Genomic DNA, 13,830 nt, shown 5'->3' with positions numbered 1-13,830 from the left:
TAGGCATTTGAGCACTGTGAATAAGCCTCTTAACATAATGATCACAACGTAAAAGTTTTTTTCTTTTTAATTCTCTCAGTTTCTTTCTGCCTTTTGTTTTAGGCACTTAAGACTTAATTTTTTAAGATCATCATAACCAGGAAGACTGATAACTATTCTTCTGTCAGACTGACAGACCTGCACTAATGATCACGCACGTTTCTTGAACACTCATTTCAGAACATGGAAACGAAGCAAGAGCTGGCAGCAACGATAGGCAGCACTTTTTTTTTTTTCCCCTCCCCAAGATAAACACAGACACAGGCTGCCACGTATGTGCTACAGGCAGGGTGCCAACAAGCCTCTGATCGAGGTGGCATTAAGAGACTCTTGCTAAGGGTCCTCACCGGCAAGGAAGTCCAATGGATTTTTTGCTGTCTTTGGACAGTCACAAATTGAACTATGGCTATGAGCAATCTAGTCCTCTCATCCCACAAGCGTTTTAGTGCATGTTAGCAGACCTTCAGCTATGTACACATAACAAAGGGTAAAAGTGCTTACAAGCCTCTAACATCAGTTTGGGTGATTTAACAGAGCTATTAAAGGTTCTGAGAAATCAGTCATTCCAGCAATGTGCCGTTAGCACTATGCTAAAGCGTATTTGCTCCCTTGCTATGACATAAAGTCATGCCACATTGTTAACAAGGCCTGATTTAAAAGAAACAATGCTAAAAAACATGAAGAAACGTAACCGTGCAGGAGACACTCTGTGGAGTGCTATTGATCATGACCTGTCAACTACTACGATAAAGCACTAAACAGAACCCTATCTGAATAGAAAAACCCTTTATACTAATAGTCTTTCAGGGTATTGCCCATATTCAGACACAAGTGAAAAATATTTTAAAGGAAACTCTACACTGAAGTGTGTTGCTGGGATTTGGCAAGGACTGGTTAGTGGTGATCCAGTGCTCTTTTTCTGTGTGTGATCAAGTGGCTCTGAAAGCAGAGCAGCTTATCAAAGTCTAAGTCTTTAATTCAAAAGCAGGGAATACCACCATCCTGTGGGTCACAGATAATGGAAATTAATTTGGTAAGTCTGTCGAATTTCCATTCAAAACTCACACTTGCAAGATTATAATGAGTCAATTCTGGATTTGGAAAAACGAAGTCATGAATGTAGGACAGCCCATCTTTATGAATAGTTACTTGGTACTTAGAAGAATTAAGTTACAAGGCCATAAAACCACCAGATTTCCAGCTTTCTTCCCTCCACATGTTTTTTTGTAAACATTTGGGACAGCATTACCTAAATATCAACTGCTTTTGAGATTTACAAGGAGCATTAATATACTCTTCCTCCCAGCTCTGTACCTACCATTTTGAGTTGAAATCATGAGGGAAATCATCTGTGATTGCTTCTACAAGGTATAAAGGATTGGAATGGTAGGGCATGGATCAAAACAAGCCACGTGCAGCAACATCAGCTGGCAAGTGGTAGGAGAGGGATTGTTTTTCAGACTGACCCTGTGGAAGATGGGTGAAAAAGGAGCTCCACTGAGGAGCCCGTAACAAGCCCGTCTGCACCAGACAGGTGGGCAGCCAAGCTGAGCATATTGTACCACTTCTTGGACCGAAGGCAGGTTATAGGACAGTACCAAAGAGGATGCCATGACTTAGACAGGAGCCCCTAAAGTTGTTTCAGTGATACAAGGTACTTCAATTTCATCAACAGCCCAAGACTCCTTCAGCAGCTGTCTACAGTAAATTTCCTACTCCTTGCACTGCAAGTAGAAGAGAGAGCATAAAACCTCATCCACAGATTTAAATAAACTTTTGAGCAGATTTAAAAAAACTAAATGTCAGTATGGTACTGCAGGTCATTCTCAGTAACAGTTCATCTCATTTAGTGTTAAAAATCCTCTAGAAACGCATAAAGCCATGTTAAATGAATGAATAGGGACAACAATGCCATTATAATGTGTCCTATTGCATCAACACACAAGGACTGGGGTGTTTTTGTTTGGTGTATTTTTGGTTTTTTTTTTCCCCAAAATACTTCAAATATATTTGCACTACTCTTATGTGACAGATTTGATGGGCTTAGCAATGCAATAAAAATGTTACTAACCAGAAATGCCATTGTTTTAATATAGCAGTTTTATAGAATATAGTCTTAGATTCTGTTTTAATTATGTTCCTATGAAAGAAGTCTCCAATACAACTGATTAAACAAAAATAATTGTTTTAAAACAAATGGCTAGACTGAGTCAATACAACAAGTGTTACAGATTAGCCATAAAACTCATTGACACAGAAGTGCATTGCAGCCCGTAGACCATCTGCCTGTACATATAACTGGAGTGTCGCCAATGTATCAATCACTTAATAACAGTGCTTCAGTTGATGGGGTCTGAAACACTTTCCGTGTTTATCCATTTCATGAACCCCTACTGAAAGGTGCGCAGATGTTTTGACAGAATAAGTCAAAGCATCACTGTAATTCTCAGTGTTTGATATAGTGACTGCTTGCTTAATTTGAGGCAGAGTCCCTCACTTACCAGTATATCACTGGATACAGTACACTTGTCTAGGGACAGCGATTCTGGTAGTAAAGTATCTTAGATCACAGCAGGGATTTCCACAGACCTTAAAGCATAATGCATCCATCAGGCAAAAGTTAGTATCGGACAGAAAGCTGAGCTGAAGCACAACATGAGTGTACTTGTACGTTAAAGATGCAACACCAGTGAGCTTAAAAAAATTATAGCCTTTGGTATAATTAAGCAGTTACATAATCATACTGTTTTAACATACATTCAGAAATACAGAAAACATTACAGCCTCAACTTATGTAATTTAGTTGTTACAGTTTCAGTTAAAAAACCCCACTTGTTTCTTATAACTTTGGTTTGAGCATGATTTAAAAAGCTCAACATTAAAAAAAAAACCCAAAAACTTAAAAGCAAAAGACTGTCTCTAGAGTGAACATTTTCCATTAGAACACATTAATATTTGACAGACAATCTTGAACTGGAAGCATCTAACTTACAAACAAGATGCAGAAGTATTTAAATATATCTCTGGAATTAAGTCTTCTTTTAAATTAGATTATACTAGTGCTGGAAAAAAAGTAATTATCATCAGTGTCATTTGCAACTCTGAAATTAAAGCAACCTCTGATTTGGGGCCTTTGTTACCATATCCTCTCGGTCAAAGAGGGAAGTCAGCATTCAGGGGCAGTTTTCTTTAGTCTCCCCAAATTTATTCCTATATTCTATTTTCTCAATGAAACATAAAACACTCTAAAGCCCACCGTGTTGAATAATAACAACTGACAGAAATAAACAGGCAATTTTCTTACTGAGGAAAAAAAAGCTACTTCTGGTCTAGTTTTAAATATAGCCTGAAGATCCTATTCTCGTCATAAAAGACGAGAATTTTGTAGCTAAAGTGCAACTTATGTTTTATTTATTATTTAACTTCCTTTGATTATTGTGTACTGACTTGTCCACAGAATCCAGCACAGACACTTTAATCCTCTGATGGCAACAGAAACTAAATTATTCATAGTTTAAAATTTTTGTCCACTACATTTAAATCAATGCTACAAACACCGATTCAGAATCAACGACTGGAGTTCCTACATAATCCAAGTATACGGCAAAACTTAAGGTTCATTCAAAAGTTACCAAAGTTAATTGTTTCCACTACCTTCATTTTTTCCTATGCAGCTTCTACGAGTCTGTTCAAGAAAAATGGTTTCTTTGATACACGTTTATGTATATACTCACACAAAATATATATTTTTCTTCTTTTAAAGTTCACTTTCCACGCACCCTTTTCATATAGTTGGTGTTCAGACATAAGTCAACTTCCATTCCCTTTTAATAGGGCCAAAATTTCACATGTGGTGCAGCTGGATGGATACAACTAACAGTAAAAGGAAAGCACACCTACAGTAACAAGGGTTTATCTAACCATTGGGTACAAGTGCTTACTAATGACTGAAAAAGAGACAAAGGATTTGCTTTTTTTTTTTTTTATCATTCTTTCTTTCTTTCTTACAGCTACCTTATCAGGTACAGAAACTGTTTATTTCAGATGGATTTAATAAAATGCAAATGTTCTGGATCTTTGTTTTTTTTACCCTAACGAACAAACTATTTGCATGACTAGCAGGATGTATTGTTTATGCCACTTTTTTCCTCTCCCCTGGAAGTTAAGGATCGCTCCATCAGCTGCCAGCTGTTATTTATAACAGCCAGCTGTATAACTTCAAAGATCCTGCAATGAAAAGATTTTATAGTAATGTTGCACTGATACAACAAGATATAGAAAAGGAAAAAATGCAAGTAAATTCAGACTATCCTCAAAATATTAACTTCTGTGAGATAGATGACCTTTGACTTCTAATGAAGGACAAGTAAAACATTTTCTTATGTATATAAAGAACTATTTACATCATTAGGTCAGTAATTAATTTTACAGGCAAAGTGAAAGTCAGGCAAAGGAACACCCAAAATAAGTCTGTAAATACATTATGTGTTCAAAGAAACTATGGTGAGACATTTCATCAAATGGTGTAACAATTCAGTATAACCATTTAGTGCTATTTGTGTCAGTTCTGTACACTGTATACTTGAAGACAACATGCCTTATAATGTACACTGTATATACAAATAACTGAAAACATTAAAAAATCCTCAAAAATTAGATAAACATCTGAAACTCTCATTTCATGTAACTCATACTATTTTCCCACAACGTAATTATATAATACAATTCTTCTCAGACAGTAACTAGAAAATGGTATTTCTCACTATTCCCATATTTCAGTTCCCTGTGAGCAACCAGTAGCCATGAACATGATAGCAACAGTTTCTAGTCAGCTGAGAGAAAAATTTACGAGTCTACTGCTTTCTACTGCTTTTATGATTATTTTAACCTTTGCAATGCAAGCACCAACACTGTTTCTTCTCGCTCCTATAACATTTCTTCTGAGCAAATTTCCTGGTGGTGCATATGTACACATAAAATAAAGTCGGTTCCCTCGGCAATTGTCCAGGCAAGGAACTACACATTTCAGAACATTCAGCAGGTGGCAAATGACGTCCCATTCTCTGCAAGCATTTGCTAGCATTATGCTGATCCTGTTAATACTAAGCAGTTGGCTTCATTAAGTACTCGGGGATCACAGGCTTAGCCTGTCTAATGAGAAAGAAGACGGCCAACACTCTGGAAATACTTTGATGTTACAATGTCAGTGACAAAAGTTCAGGGACCCGTGACTCCTTTAAAGCTACAGTAATAATATGTAATGGTCCTATTTGCCTCCTGTTACAGTGACATTTAGGAACTCTATTTTCAAACACTTTTTTATTTTAAAATGACTACCAAGACTGCCATCAACACACATTTCATATAGGTCTGGCAAAAAACAATTACTTGGACAATCTTATGCAAAACAGAGTTTCCAGATTTCTTTAACAGTGGATTAGAAAAACCTCTAGCCAGACAAGACGACTTAAGGAAGCACCAAAAACAGCTCAATGACATCTACGGTTTCTTATCCAGAGTACTCTTCATAGAAAATTTAGCTGGATCAGAGACTGTGTTTCACCATTCTGCATTAATAGATGTAACTGCAGGATGATTTTTTAAAAAACAAATGGAGTATGGTACCCACCTCTACACTACCGTATTCCAAGTTATTACTACAACATTAGTTCACAGACATGAAGCATCAGAACTTCTATAATACTGTGTGCCATTTAAAGCACTTAGATTCATAAAGGAATTTGTTCCAAAAGGTTTCAATTTAGCTTACTTATCTGCATAAAGCCAAGGCAAAAAAAAGTTCACAATATAAACCCAGAAGAAATCACTATCAGCTGTTTCTCTCTAACAAATCTAAGTTTCTTAGGTACACATTTCAAGGACAGGACTTGTTTAAAGAGCTTCATTTATCTGAAGTCTGTTTCCTGCTAACCAGCTGACAGATCAAAGGTAATTCTCAGTCCTACCATTTGTTCCCATTTTTCCCTCTTTTTCAACTTAGTCAAAATTTTAAATTTAATAAATTTAAAATTTATTTTAAAATCGATCCTTTCATCCTTTTCAGTCTTATATTCCTTACTTTTTATGTTCTACAAAGTTTTCCTGTGACATCTCTCAAATACTGGAATCCATGCCATTGAAGTCTTTGGGTTACTTAGCTACGTGAAATTAAGCACAGGTATAAGTCTCTGTAAGATTAAAGAATGCTAAGATGTAAGCTTTTGAGAGCCTGAACCTTTTAAGTACTTTGTAAAATATACACTGTTGTATAAATTATTGTGCACATACAGTGGGACAATTTAATATCTAAAAGATGCCTTTCTATACAAACCTGGTACATTTTACAAATTAAACATTGGTTCATATACATCCATTTTTTCAATTGCTGGACTTTTTTGCTGCTGCATACTGGTAATCTATTTCATTATCTCAGTGATATGCAAAAAAAAAATTCAATAAAGATTAAACAAAATACACTGTCTTACAGTTAAAACAGCTACAATGCAATATGCTTAGGTAAATAATTTGTCAATACTTGACTTTATAAAATGTACTCACCTGTACTCAGTTACTATGGAAACAAAGATCATAAAATTGATCATAGTTTAGTTTCACAACTTTCTAACATTGTAACTTGATTATCTGCCTTTCAGTCCAATATACAGATCAAACACCTGGAATAATGCAGCTGAGTAAAGAGACATGCTAGGAATAGACTTGCTTCCACTGTGTCCAAATTTTTTTTCTTCAGAAGTTAAACATAAAGGACCTCAATATTTTTCTACTTGCCTTTCCCAGTTCAAAAACAAATGCCAGTGCAGTGTTAGATGTCTCAAAACGAGATTCTTAAAAATCTCCAAAAGTTAAGGATTCTTAAGCACCTTTTCCCAGACATGCCAGCTCACAGGAGGTTTAAAAAAAAAAACAAAACAAAACAAACAACAAACCAACAAAACCAAACAACCCAAAAAACCGAGCAAACCCCAAAGCCTTTTTCTGTTTATTTCCAGATCTATTACTGACTTGATGATTTCCAGTAAATCATTTTTCTACTCCTAATCTCAATTTTACCACCTCTATAACAGAACACCACTATTAACACTGATTCGTGAAAGTACACTGACCTAAACACCTACCTAAAAAGAGCAGAATATGTGATGAGGTTTGAAACAAATATGAAGAGCCACATGAATCTCAACTATGCTTTATCCTTTTAAAAAACCGACTACCTCCATCTCAGAAATACTGAGTTTTATGATGAATGAGTTAGATCTATTCAGTGTCATCTGAAAATGTTCAGATAGGTAGAGAGATGGATAGAGCGGGCAGAAGAGAGAGCGCGATATATGCATTTCTGTGGAACACAGGGTATAAGCATGGTATACATCGAAATGAAATTAAACATACTGAGATCTCAAGCCTCTAAACAATCAAGCATCTGTACAGTTTTTGCACCGATACTGATTTTGTACCTGACAGTATGTAATTATACATATACACTTTGCAGTTTCTGGACTAAACTCCCCTATACTGGTTAGCTATGTTTGCTAGCAGCGAAGTAAAGCACACTTCTACTTTTGGGAAGGAACGGGAAGAGAAGAACAGGTACTGCTATGGATGTGATTTTTCTAGTTTCTTTGTATTATGCTATGCAAAATTTTATGAATATTTAGTTATTTTATGTTTATTTATACAACATTCTGGTTGACTGATCATTGCTGGTTTATCCCAAGTATTTATTTTAACTATACGCTTCGCGTCAAAAGAGCCACCTGCACCCTGATGCTAAATCCGCTACCTTGGATTGTCTGTAAATTCTGAGAGCTTCATCATAGCCCATCACCTAGAGGTACGCTTTATACATCATCTTCTTGTCAGTGACATGTATTTCCTTCCTTCCTTACTTCCCCAAAGAGGCTGTATTTTCTGTTTTCATAAATATGAAAGGAACACATTTCAGAAAATACTGTACATTTTTTGCCTTCACTGTTAACATCCCACAGCAGGATCAGAACTTAATTGCCAGACTGGGTGAGACCACTGGGTGTCAAAATGTTTTTATAGCTCAAGAAGTAATAAACTAACGAGAAGAAGTACAAACTTCCTTTGCAGTCAATTCCTACAGTATTGGGAAACGAAAGCAAGTCTCCAGTTCATCAGTGTACTGCCCACTGTCAATTTTCACATAAAAAATAATTTGCCTCCTTTCTGAGTGAATTAGTTGTAATCTACTCCTCTCCCCTCCAAAATTTTCATGCATCTAAGTGATTTTCAGTTTATCCCTGGTCACTGTAGGATATTATAGAACACCAACATTCTCCAACGTAACGTTATCGATATGAAAGCTAATAAAATGCACGTCTCTCTATTTCCTCCTAACTGTCATAGATCTTTGACACCTGGGGCTTTAAGTAGGTCTGTGGACCACTGTTCTGATCCAAGCAAATTATAACTTAGCTCAATTATTCAACTTGGTTTTGTTTTGTAAGACATAATTCATTCATAAAACAAGATTTTTAAGATCTTCATCGTTTTTAATCACTTTCAGGATTCTTCCTCCTTAAAAACCATTATACACTTTGTAGCAAAAATACTGTCTGCCATGTCAGGTCTGACACTTTCAACAGCAATATGACAAAGGAAACTAGAATCTCCGGAATGAAGTATTGCCTTTCTAGACAGCCTGTTTTACTGTCTAGCATTATAAGGTTTTACATTCCGTAATCTGCATCAAGCACCGTAAGGAGAGGCGTGATTAGATCTTCAAAAGATACTGCTCTTTCAGGGATTTTCTACAATCAAAGTTCTTCTGTTATAGCGGTTCCAGAGGATTTAAGGAATACAATACTTCTACTTTGGGCACAATTTATTTCAGTGCTAAAGAAGAACATGACACAGCACTTAGCCTTGTAGAGGTAGCATTATGACTCTCTGCATAGAGCCAAACAAGTTAATCCAGAACCCATGCTAAAAATTCTGCTGGTATGAAATACCTGGGGATCACATGCTAGGAAGCCATAGTAACCTTTCCAATGATGTGTACCTCTACTTTTTTTTTTTTCTTTCTCAGTTCAGAAACAGCAAGCTAAATCAACACTGATTTTCATCTTACGATGAAGTTTCCTGTAAGTCAGAAACACTGCGTATGTGTCATGTACCCATTAATGTAGGCTGTTCTGTAGAAAGTTTACTAAGATAAAGTTAAAACTCTGAAAATAAAAGATGCAAGTGTCTGTAAAAGTCATGTTTTTCTTTTAACAGATGGGTAATGTTTCATGATAAAAAAATGTTTGCATTGAATGTATTAAGATTAATTATTAATAAGGAAGCAAGTATATTTTCATAGGGCTACAGCTTCAGGATTCAGTTGCAAAATTAACAGTTCAGTTTGCTCAGTGGATGAAGTTAAAATACATTTAGTTTAAAACTAAGTTTAGGGCAGCTGTTAACAGTGTGGATTACTCAAGTCTTACATGCAGCATTAGTTCAGAACTGTCTATATTACCCTGTAACTGTACAACTTACTCTGCGCTATGACATGACTTCCAATAAGCAAAGCTGTATGCAGCAATTATGAAAGGAGGAAAAACATGACATTGCAAAAGACATCTTCTAAATGTATACCTTTTCAAGAAACATAAATTTAAAACAGTTCTCTCTCTAATAGGGCTCGGCAATTTTTCCATCTGCTTGATCAGCACATAGTTGTGGCATAGAGTTCAATAGGACATGAACTCCACTGACCGAGTTAGCTCCCCGAAGAGTCAACATGATAAAGCAGTCTTCCGAAAATCTAGCATGCTATCTTTCAGGGGGTTGAAACAGAAGTTGCAACAAAAATCTCCTGTTTACTCACACAAAAGGCAAAAATGAAGTGGCGGAGGAAAGTACTTTCCCTACTACCATATTCTTAATTCACATTTGCAATATGAAGTTCCCAAAGGCGACTAAAGCAAAAAATCCAAAATTATGCTCAACATAAAAGTATTTCTAGATTCTAACAAAAAGATTAGTCAGAACACCACCATGAAGGACAATTTGTAACTGATGATGCACTTCGCACACCAGCTCTGCACAGTTGGGCATGACTTCAATCTGAATGCCCACACATACAGCTGCTGGGAACACGTAGATTTTTATCTCTTGGAGGGATTTCCAAGACACTTGGCAGAAAGCCATGACCCTGCTCTTCCCTTGCACTGGGCAGCACAACTGGCAGGTGCAGAGGAGACGGCTTTCTGAGCCAGTCCCCGTAACTCCACGCAACAGAGGTCCAGGAGACAGCGCGCGCTAAGGCTCCATTCCTGCTGATGAGGTCAAGGACCAGAACTGTAAAGGGGAACTAGTTTTCCTGGACTCACCTCAGAGAGTTTGTGCTGGGCACGCATGAAAGTTACACAGCACATCCAAATCTCCCATTCAGAAGGCTATCCACGAGAAATACTAGAATGGAGAACGACTGCAGCTGTGTGTGCTGCAATGAAATCCACAGGGTCACTTTCCTGCGTAACAGCACTACAGCAACACAGTGGAGTTTTTTTGTATAAGGAGAAACACCTTCTTTGAAACTGCTAAGGTTTCTTCTTCTATTTTCTCCCTTAGAAATGATGAAGATATTTAATTAATTTTAAAGTTGGCACTAATTAATGTCCCAATTAACAACACTGCACATCCCTCAAAATACTGTTCTATATCTGTTTCCTAAGTAATACTGGAACATGTTAGGAGGAAGTAAAGTAATACTCATCTCCTCCACAATATGCCAAATAAGCAGATTTGAATTTGCTTAGAAACTGCTGATAAATAAGAACTGCTTAACAGAAAACCTATTTGAGTTCACAGTTACCAAATGACAATCTCAAATTATTAAGAGAGAAAAAGGGAAGAATATACTTTTTAATTTTTTAACATGTTAAGACAAACTTGCCTTTTCTGTTTCACACACTAATGTAACTCTACAAATAGAGACCAAGAGTAGAGACAAGACTATGACCACATTCAAACACTTTTATAAAAAGAAAGAGGTTTTGGATTTTTGGTCCTACAAACTCTGTTTTAAAATGGGAAATAATTATATTTCAGGCTTAACAATAAATGATTTTTCTCAGCTGAAACCTGGAACCAATCTTCTATCATCAGACTTGCTAAATAAAAGATCATCCAGCTGACTTGTATGTGGCTTCTATAGGAAAAAGAGTCACTCCGCAAGTCTGATTCATATCCAACATGTATTTGTACATTAGATTTGTACATTTCAAACATTCAGACATTTTCAGACAAGAACACAGTAGCGGTATCACAAGCATCTGAATTCTTCTTAAAATAATCTAGAAATGCCAGTGTTGAGCAATAGATGGGCTCTTGTGTGCAAAGAGTAAAAACGCATACTTGAACTCAAGGTTCTCCAGTTCCTGGACTGTTATCTCCGAGAGAGTAAACCTCTAGAGTACATCTCCACACGACACATTTATCTAAAGTGGCTGCACACATATAATGATGGCTTTTGTTTAGTGATCACGGCCATTTTGAGTTTGTTTAAATACTGCAGCCGAATGCTTATAAACTAATCCCAGAACATTTTGAAATGCTTCAAAGCTTTTAGCGGGGGAATCTCTTGCATAGGCTTTGTAGATGATGCTGACCACAGTTCACTGGAACCAGCCAGCTCAGATAAGTAAGATGAAAGCAGACATTTCCTGAAAATATCTTGAAAGCTTTCCATTAGACTGTACCAGGGGTATACACTAAAAACAGCAAGTGCCCATGCTTGTATAGCAACCAATCTTCCACTGCTTTCTCCATTTTTTCTTGAACTACTGTATTTGTATCTATTTATCTGCTTCATTTGATATCTTGCAAAGTTCTTTGGGGGAAAAAGATGCAACTTCTGTATTCTAGTTTACCGTATATTATAAAGCAGCTATTACTATAACAAAAAATTCTGCTTTACATACTAAACATTGCAACAGGAAGACACAGAAATCTACCACTGCCAAAATTATTAGAAATGACAAATGAATACGAAATTTTATTTACAGATCACTTTAAAGAGTCACCCACTCCATGGTAGGCATGAATGCAATTACTTGAACATAATTCTCTGGCTGTCAGAGTGTACTCTAAGAAGGTCGATACAGCATTGCTGAATGTGCTGGTCATAAAGATAGGAGTGCCTCAGGCTAGATTTTCAATAAAGGCTGAGACTGACTGTTCATATTTTATACGATAATTTGATTGAATAAATCCAGCTGTTCACTAGGAACAGGAAATGCTCCACTGTTGTGATCTCCAACATTTTATACTTTAAGACAGTCACACTGTCTAGTTTCAGGCACTTTATTTCAGAACAATGAATTAGAAGCCCACGTTTCTTTAATAGTCAGTAGACTCAAGGGCACGTAAGTACTTTCAATAGCTTCTCGAGGACCAGCAGACTATAAAGGGAGCCTACGTCTAATTTAAGCACCAAAATTAGGTATTACGACTACCCAACATGCTGTATCCTATGAAGAGTTAATATGCACACTCCAATGAAAAGAGGACAGCATTACCATAACATAATACAAAGTATTAAGCAGTGATGACACTTGAATTCAAGACAGCAGTAATGATAACAGTTATTCTGCCCAGTAGCATATCACAAAAAAGGTCGGGGCACTCTGAAAGTGCACTGTGAAGTTAAGTACACTGAGTCCTCAGCACACGCTAGCCATATACGAGAAGGAAGTGGTGAGCCACAGTATCGGTGCACAAAATGGGGTACAAGCAAAGTCCAACAGTTGCTACTTTAAAAAAAACAACCCTGCCCCCTTCCAAACAAAACAAAAAAAAATACTTGAGGTCTTAACAGTTTCTTTTGAGGTATACCCTGAAATCCCATGCTCACTCTGCCTTCTGTAGTCTCTGTTCTTATACCTCCTGCACCCCAGTGTACCTGTAATATGGTCTTTTGTCCTCCTGGAAAGAGGAAGTAGTATCCTCTTTCAGGGTGTTGCTTATGCTACTTCATCATTTAGCGTTAGGAGTAAAATGGCCATCCTGTGCCCGGGACCAGGTCAAGACCTGGGAATACATATTCTGAAAGTGTTCTCCTCTTTCAGTGACAGAAGCTGTAAAGAGCCACTCTGACTCAGGCCCCGTACAACTCTGCAATCTAAATGACATTACATGTGCTGCAACATGCATCATCTCTCAGCGTAGCTAAGGGGAAGCCAGAGAAGACTTAATAGAGTGTAACTCTTTTTATGAGCAATATTAGTAAGATATGACAGATTCCTTTGCAGACTGCAGGAGGTGAGAAAGGGCCACAATCTGAGGACCTGTCTGCGAGGGGTTGCCCAGATCCTCAGTAGCCTTTCCCTACACACTTCTGGCTCCCACTAAATATTCAAGTTTGATTAGAATTCCTAAATAATTAATGTTCTGTTTTAATCTTTCCGGAAATGCTGCAACACTCATCATCTTAGAGCAATCTTAACACTCATTCTACCCCATCTACATTCTTCCACATCCTCTCCTAAGAGGGGGCTGAGAGTTGTTGTTCAAAATCTGAAGATCATGATCTTGCAAGAACCTTACAATAAGCTGAAGTCAACAGGAGTTTTATTCATGATTTCACTAGAATAACATTAGAAATAAAATCTACTCTATTTTAGGATCAAATATAACTAATTTCTTTAGGGGTGGACCCTCAGAAAGCAAAAGTAAAAAGAGACTTGGTTCTCTGCTTCTACTGATTGTTGCCAAGACTGCCTGCTACTTGTATAACATTTGAAAGCAATTGTAAAGCAG

The 13,830-nt window shown here is 36.9% G+C and overlaps 1 protein-coding gene across 10 annotated transcripts in view; it reads right to left on the bottom strand.

The window, feature by feature from the left end:
- Positions 1-13,830, bottom strand: part of RPAP2 (RNA polymerase II associated protein 2) — a 64,801-nt gene that overhangs the window by 28,882 nt on the left and 22,089 nt on the right. Inside the window, exon 12 of one of the 10 annotated variants that reach the window (XM_087730564.1) lies at positions 2,570-2,628. The exons of the other annotated variants lie outside the window; for them this stretch is intronic. Coding sequence (XP_087586690.1) covers positions 2,601-2,628 — 28 coding nt within the window. The 3' untranslated portion in view covers positions 2,570-2,600. Of the gene's footprint in view, positions 1-2,569; positions 2,629-13,830 lie in introns of those variants that run through there. 10 annotated transcript variants of the gene reach the window in all.

This window comes from Nipponia nippon, unplaced genomic scaffold (assembly GCF_047370975.1).
Source record: "Nipponia nippon isolate SJK-2023a ecotype South Korea unplaced genomic scaffold, ASM4737097v1 scaffold_5, whole genome shotgun sequence".
In the NCBI taxonomy this organism is placed as follows: Eukaryota; Metazoa; Chordata; class Aves; order Pelecaniformes; family Threskiornithidae; genus Nipponia; species Nipponia nippon.
Note: the sequence above shows the minus strand (reverse complement) of the source record. Positions and strands in the feature narration are given on the sequence as shown.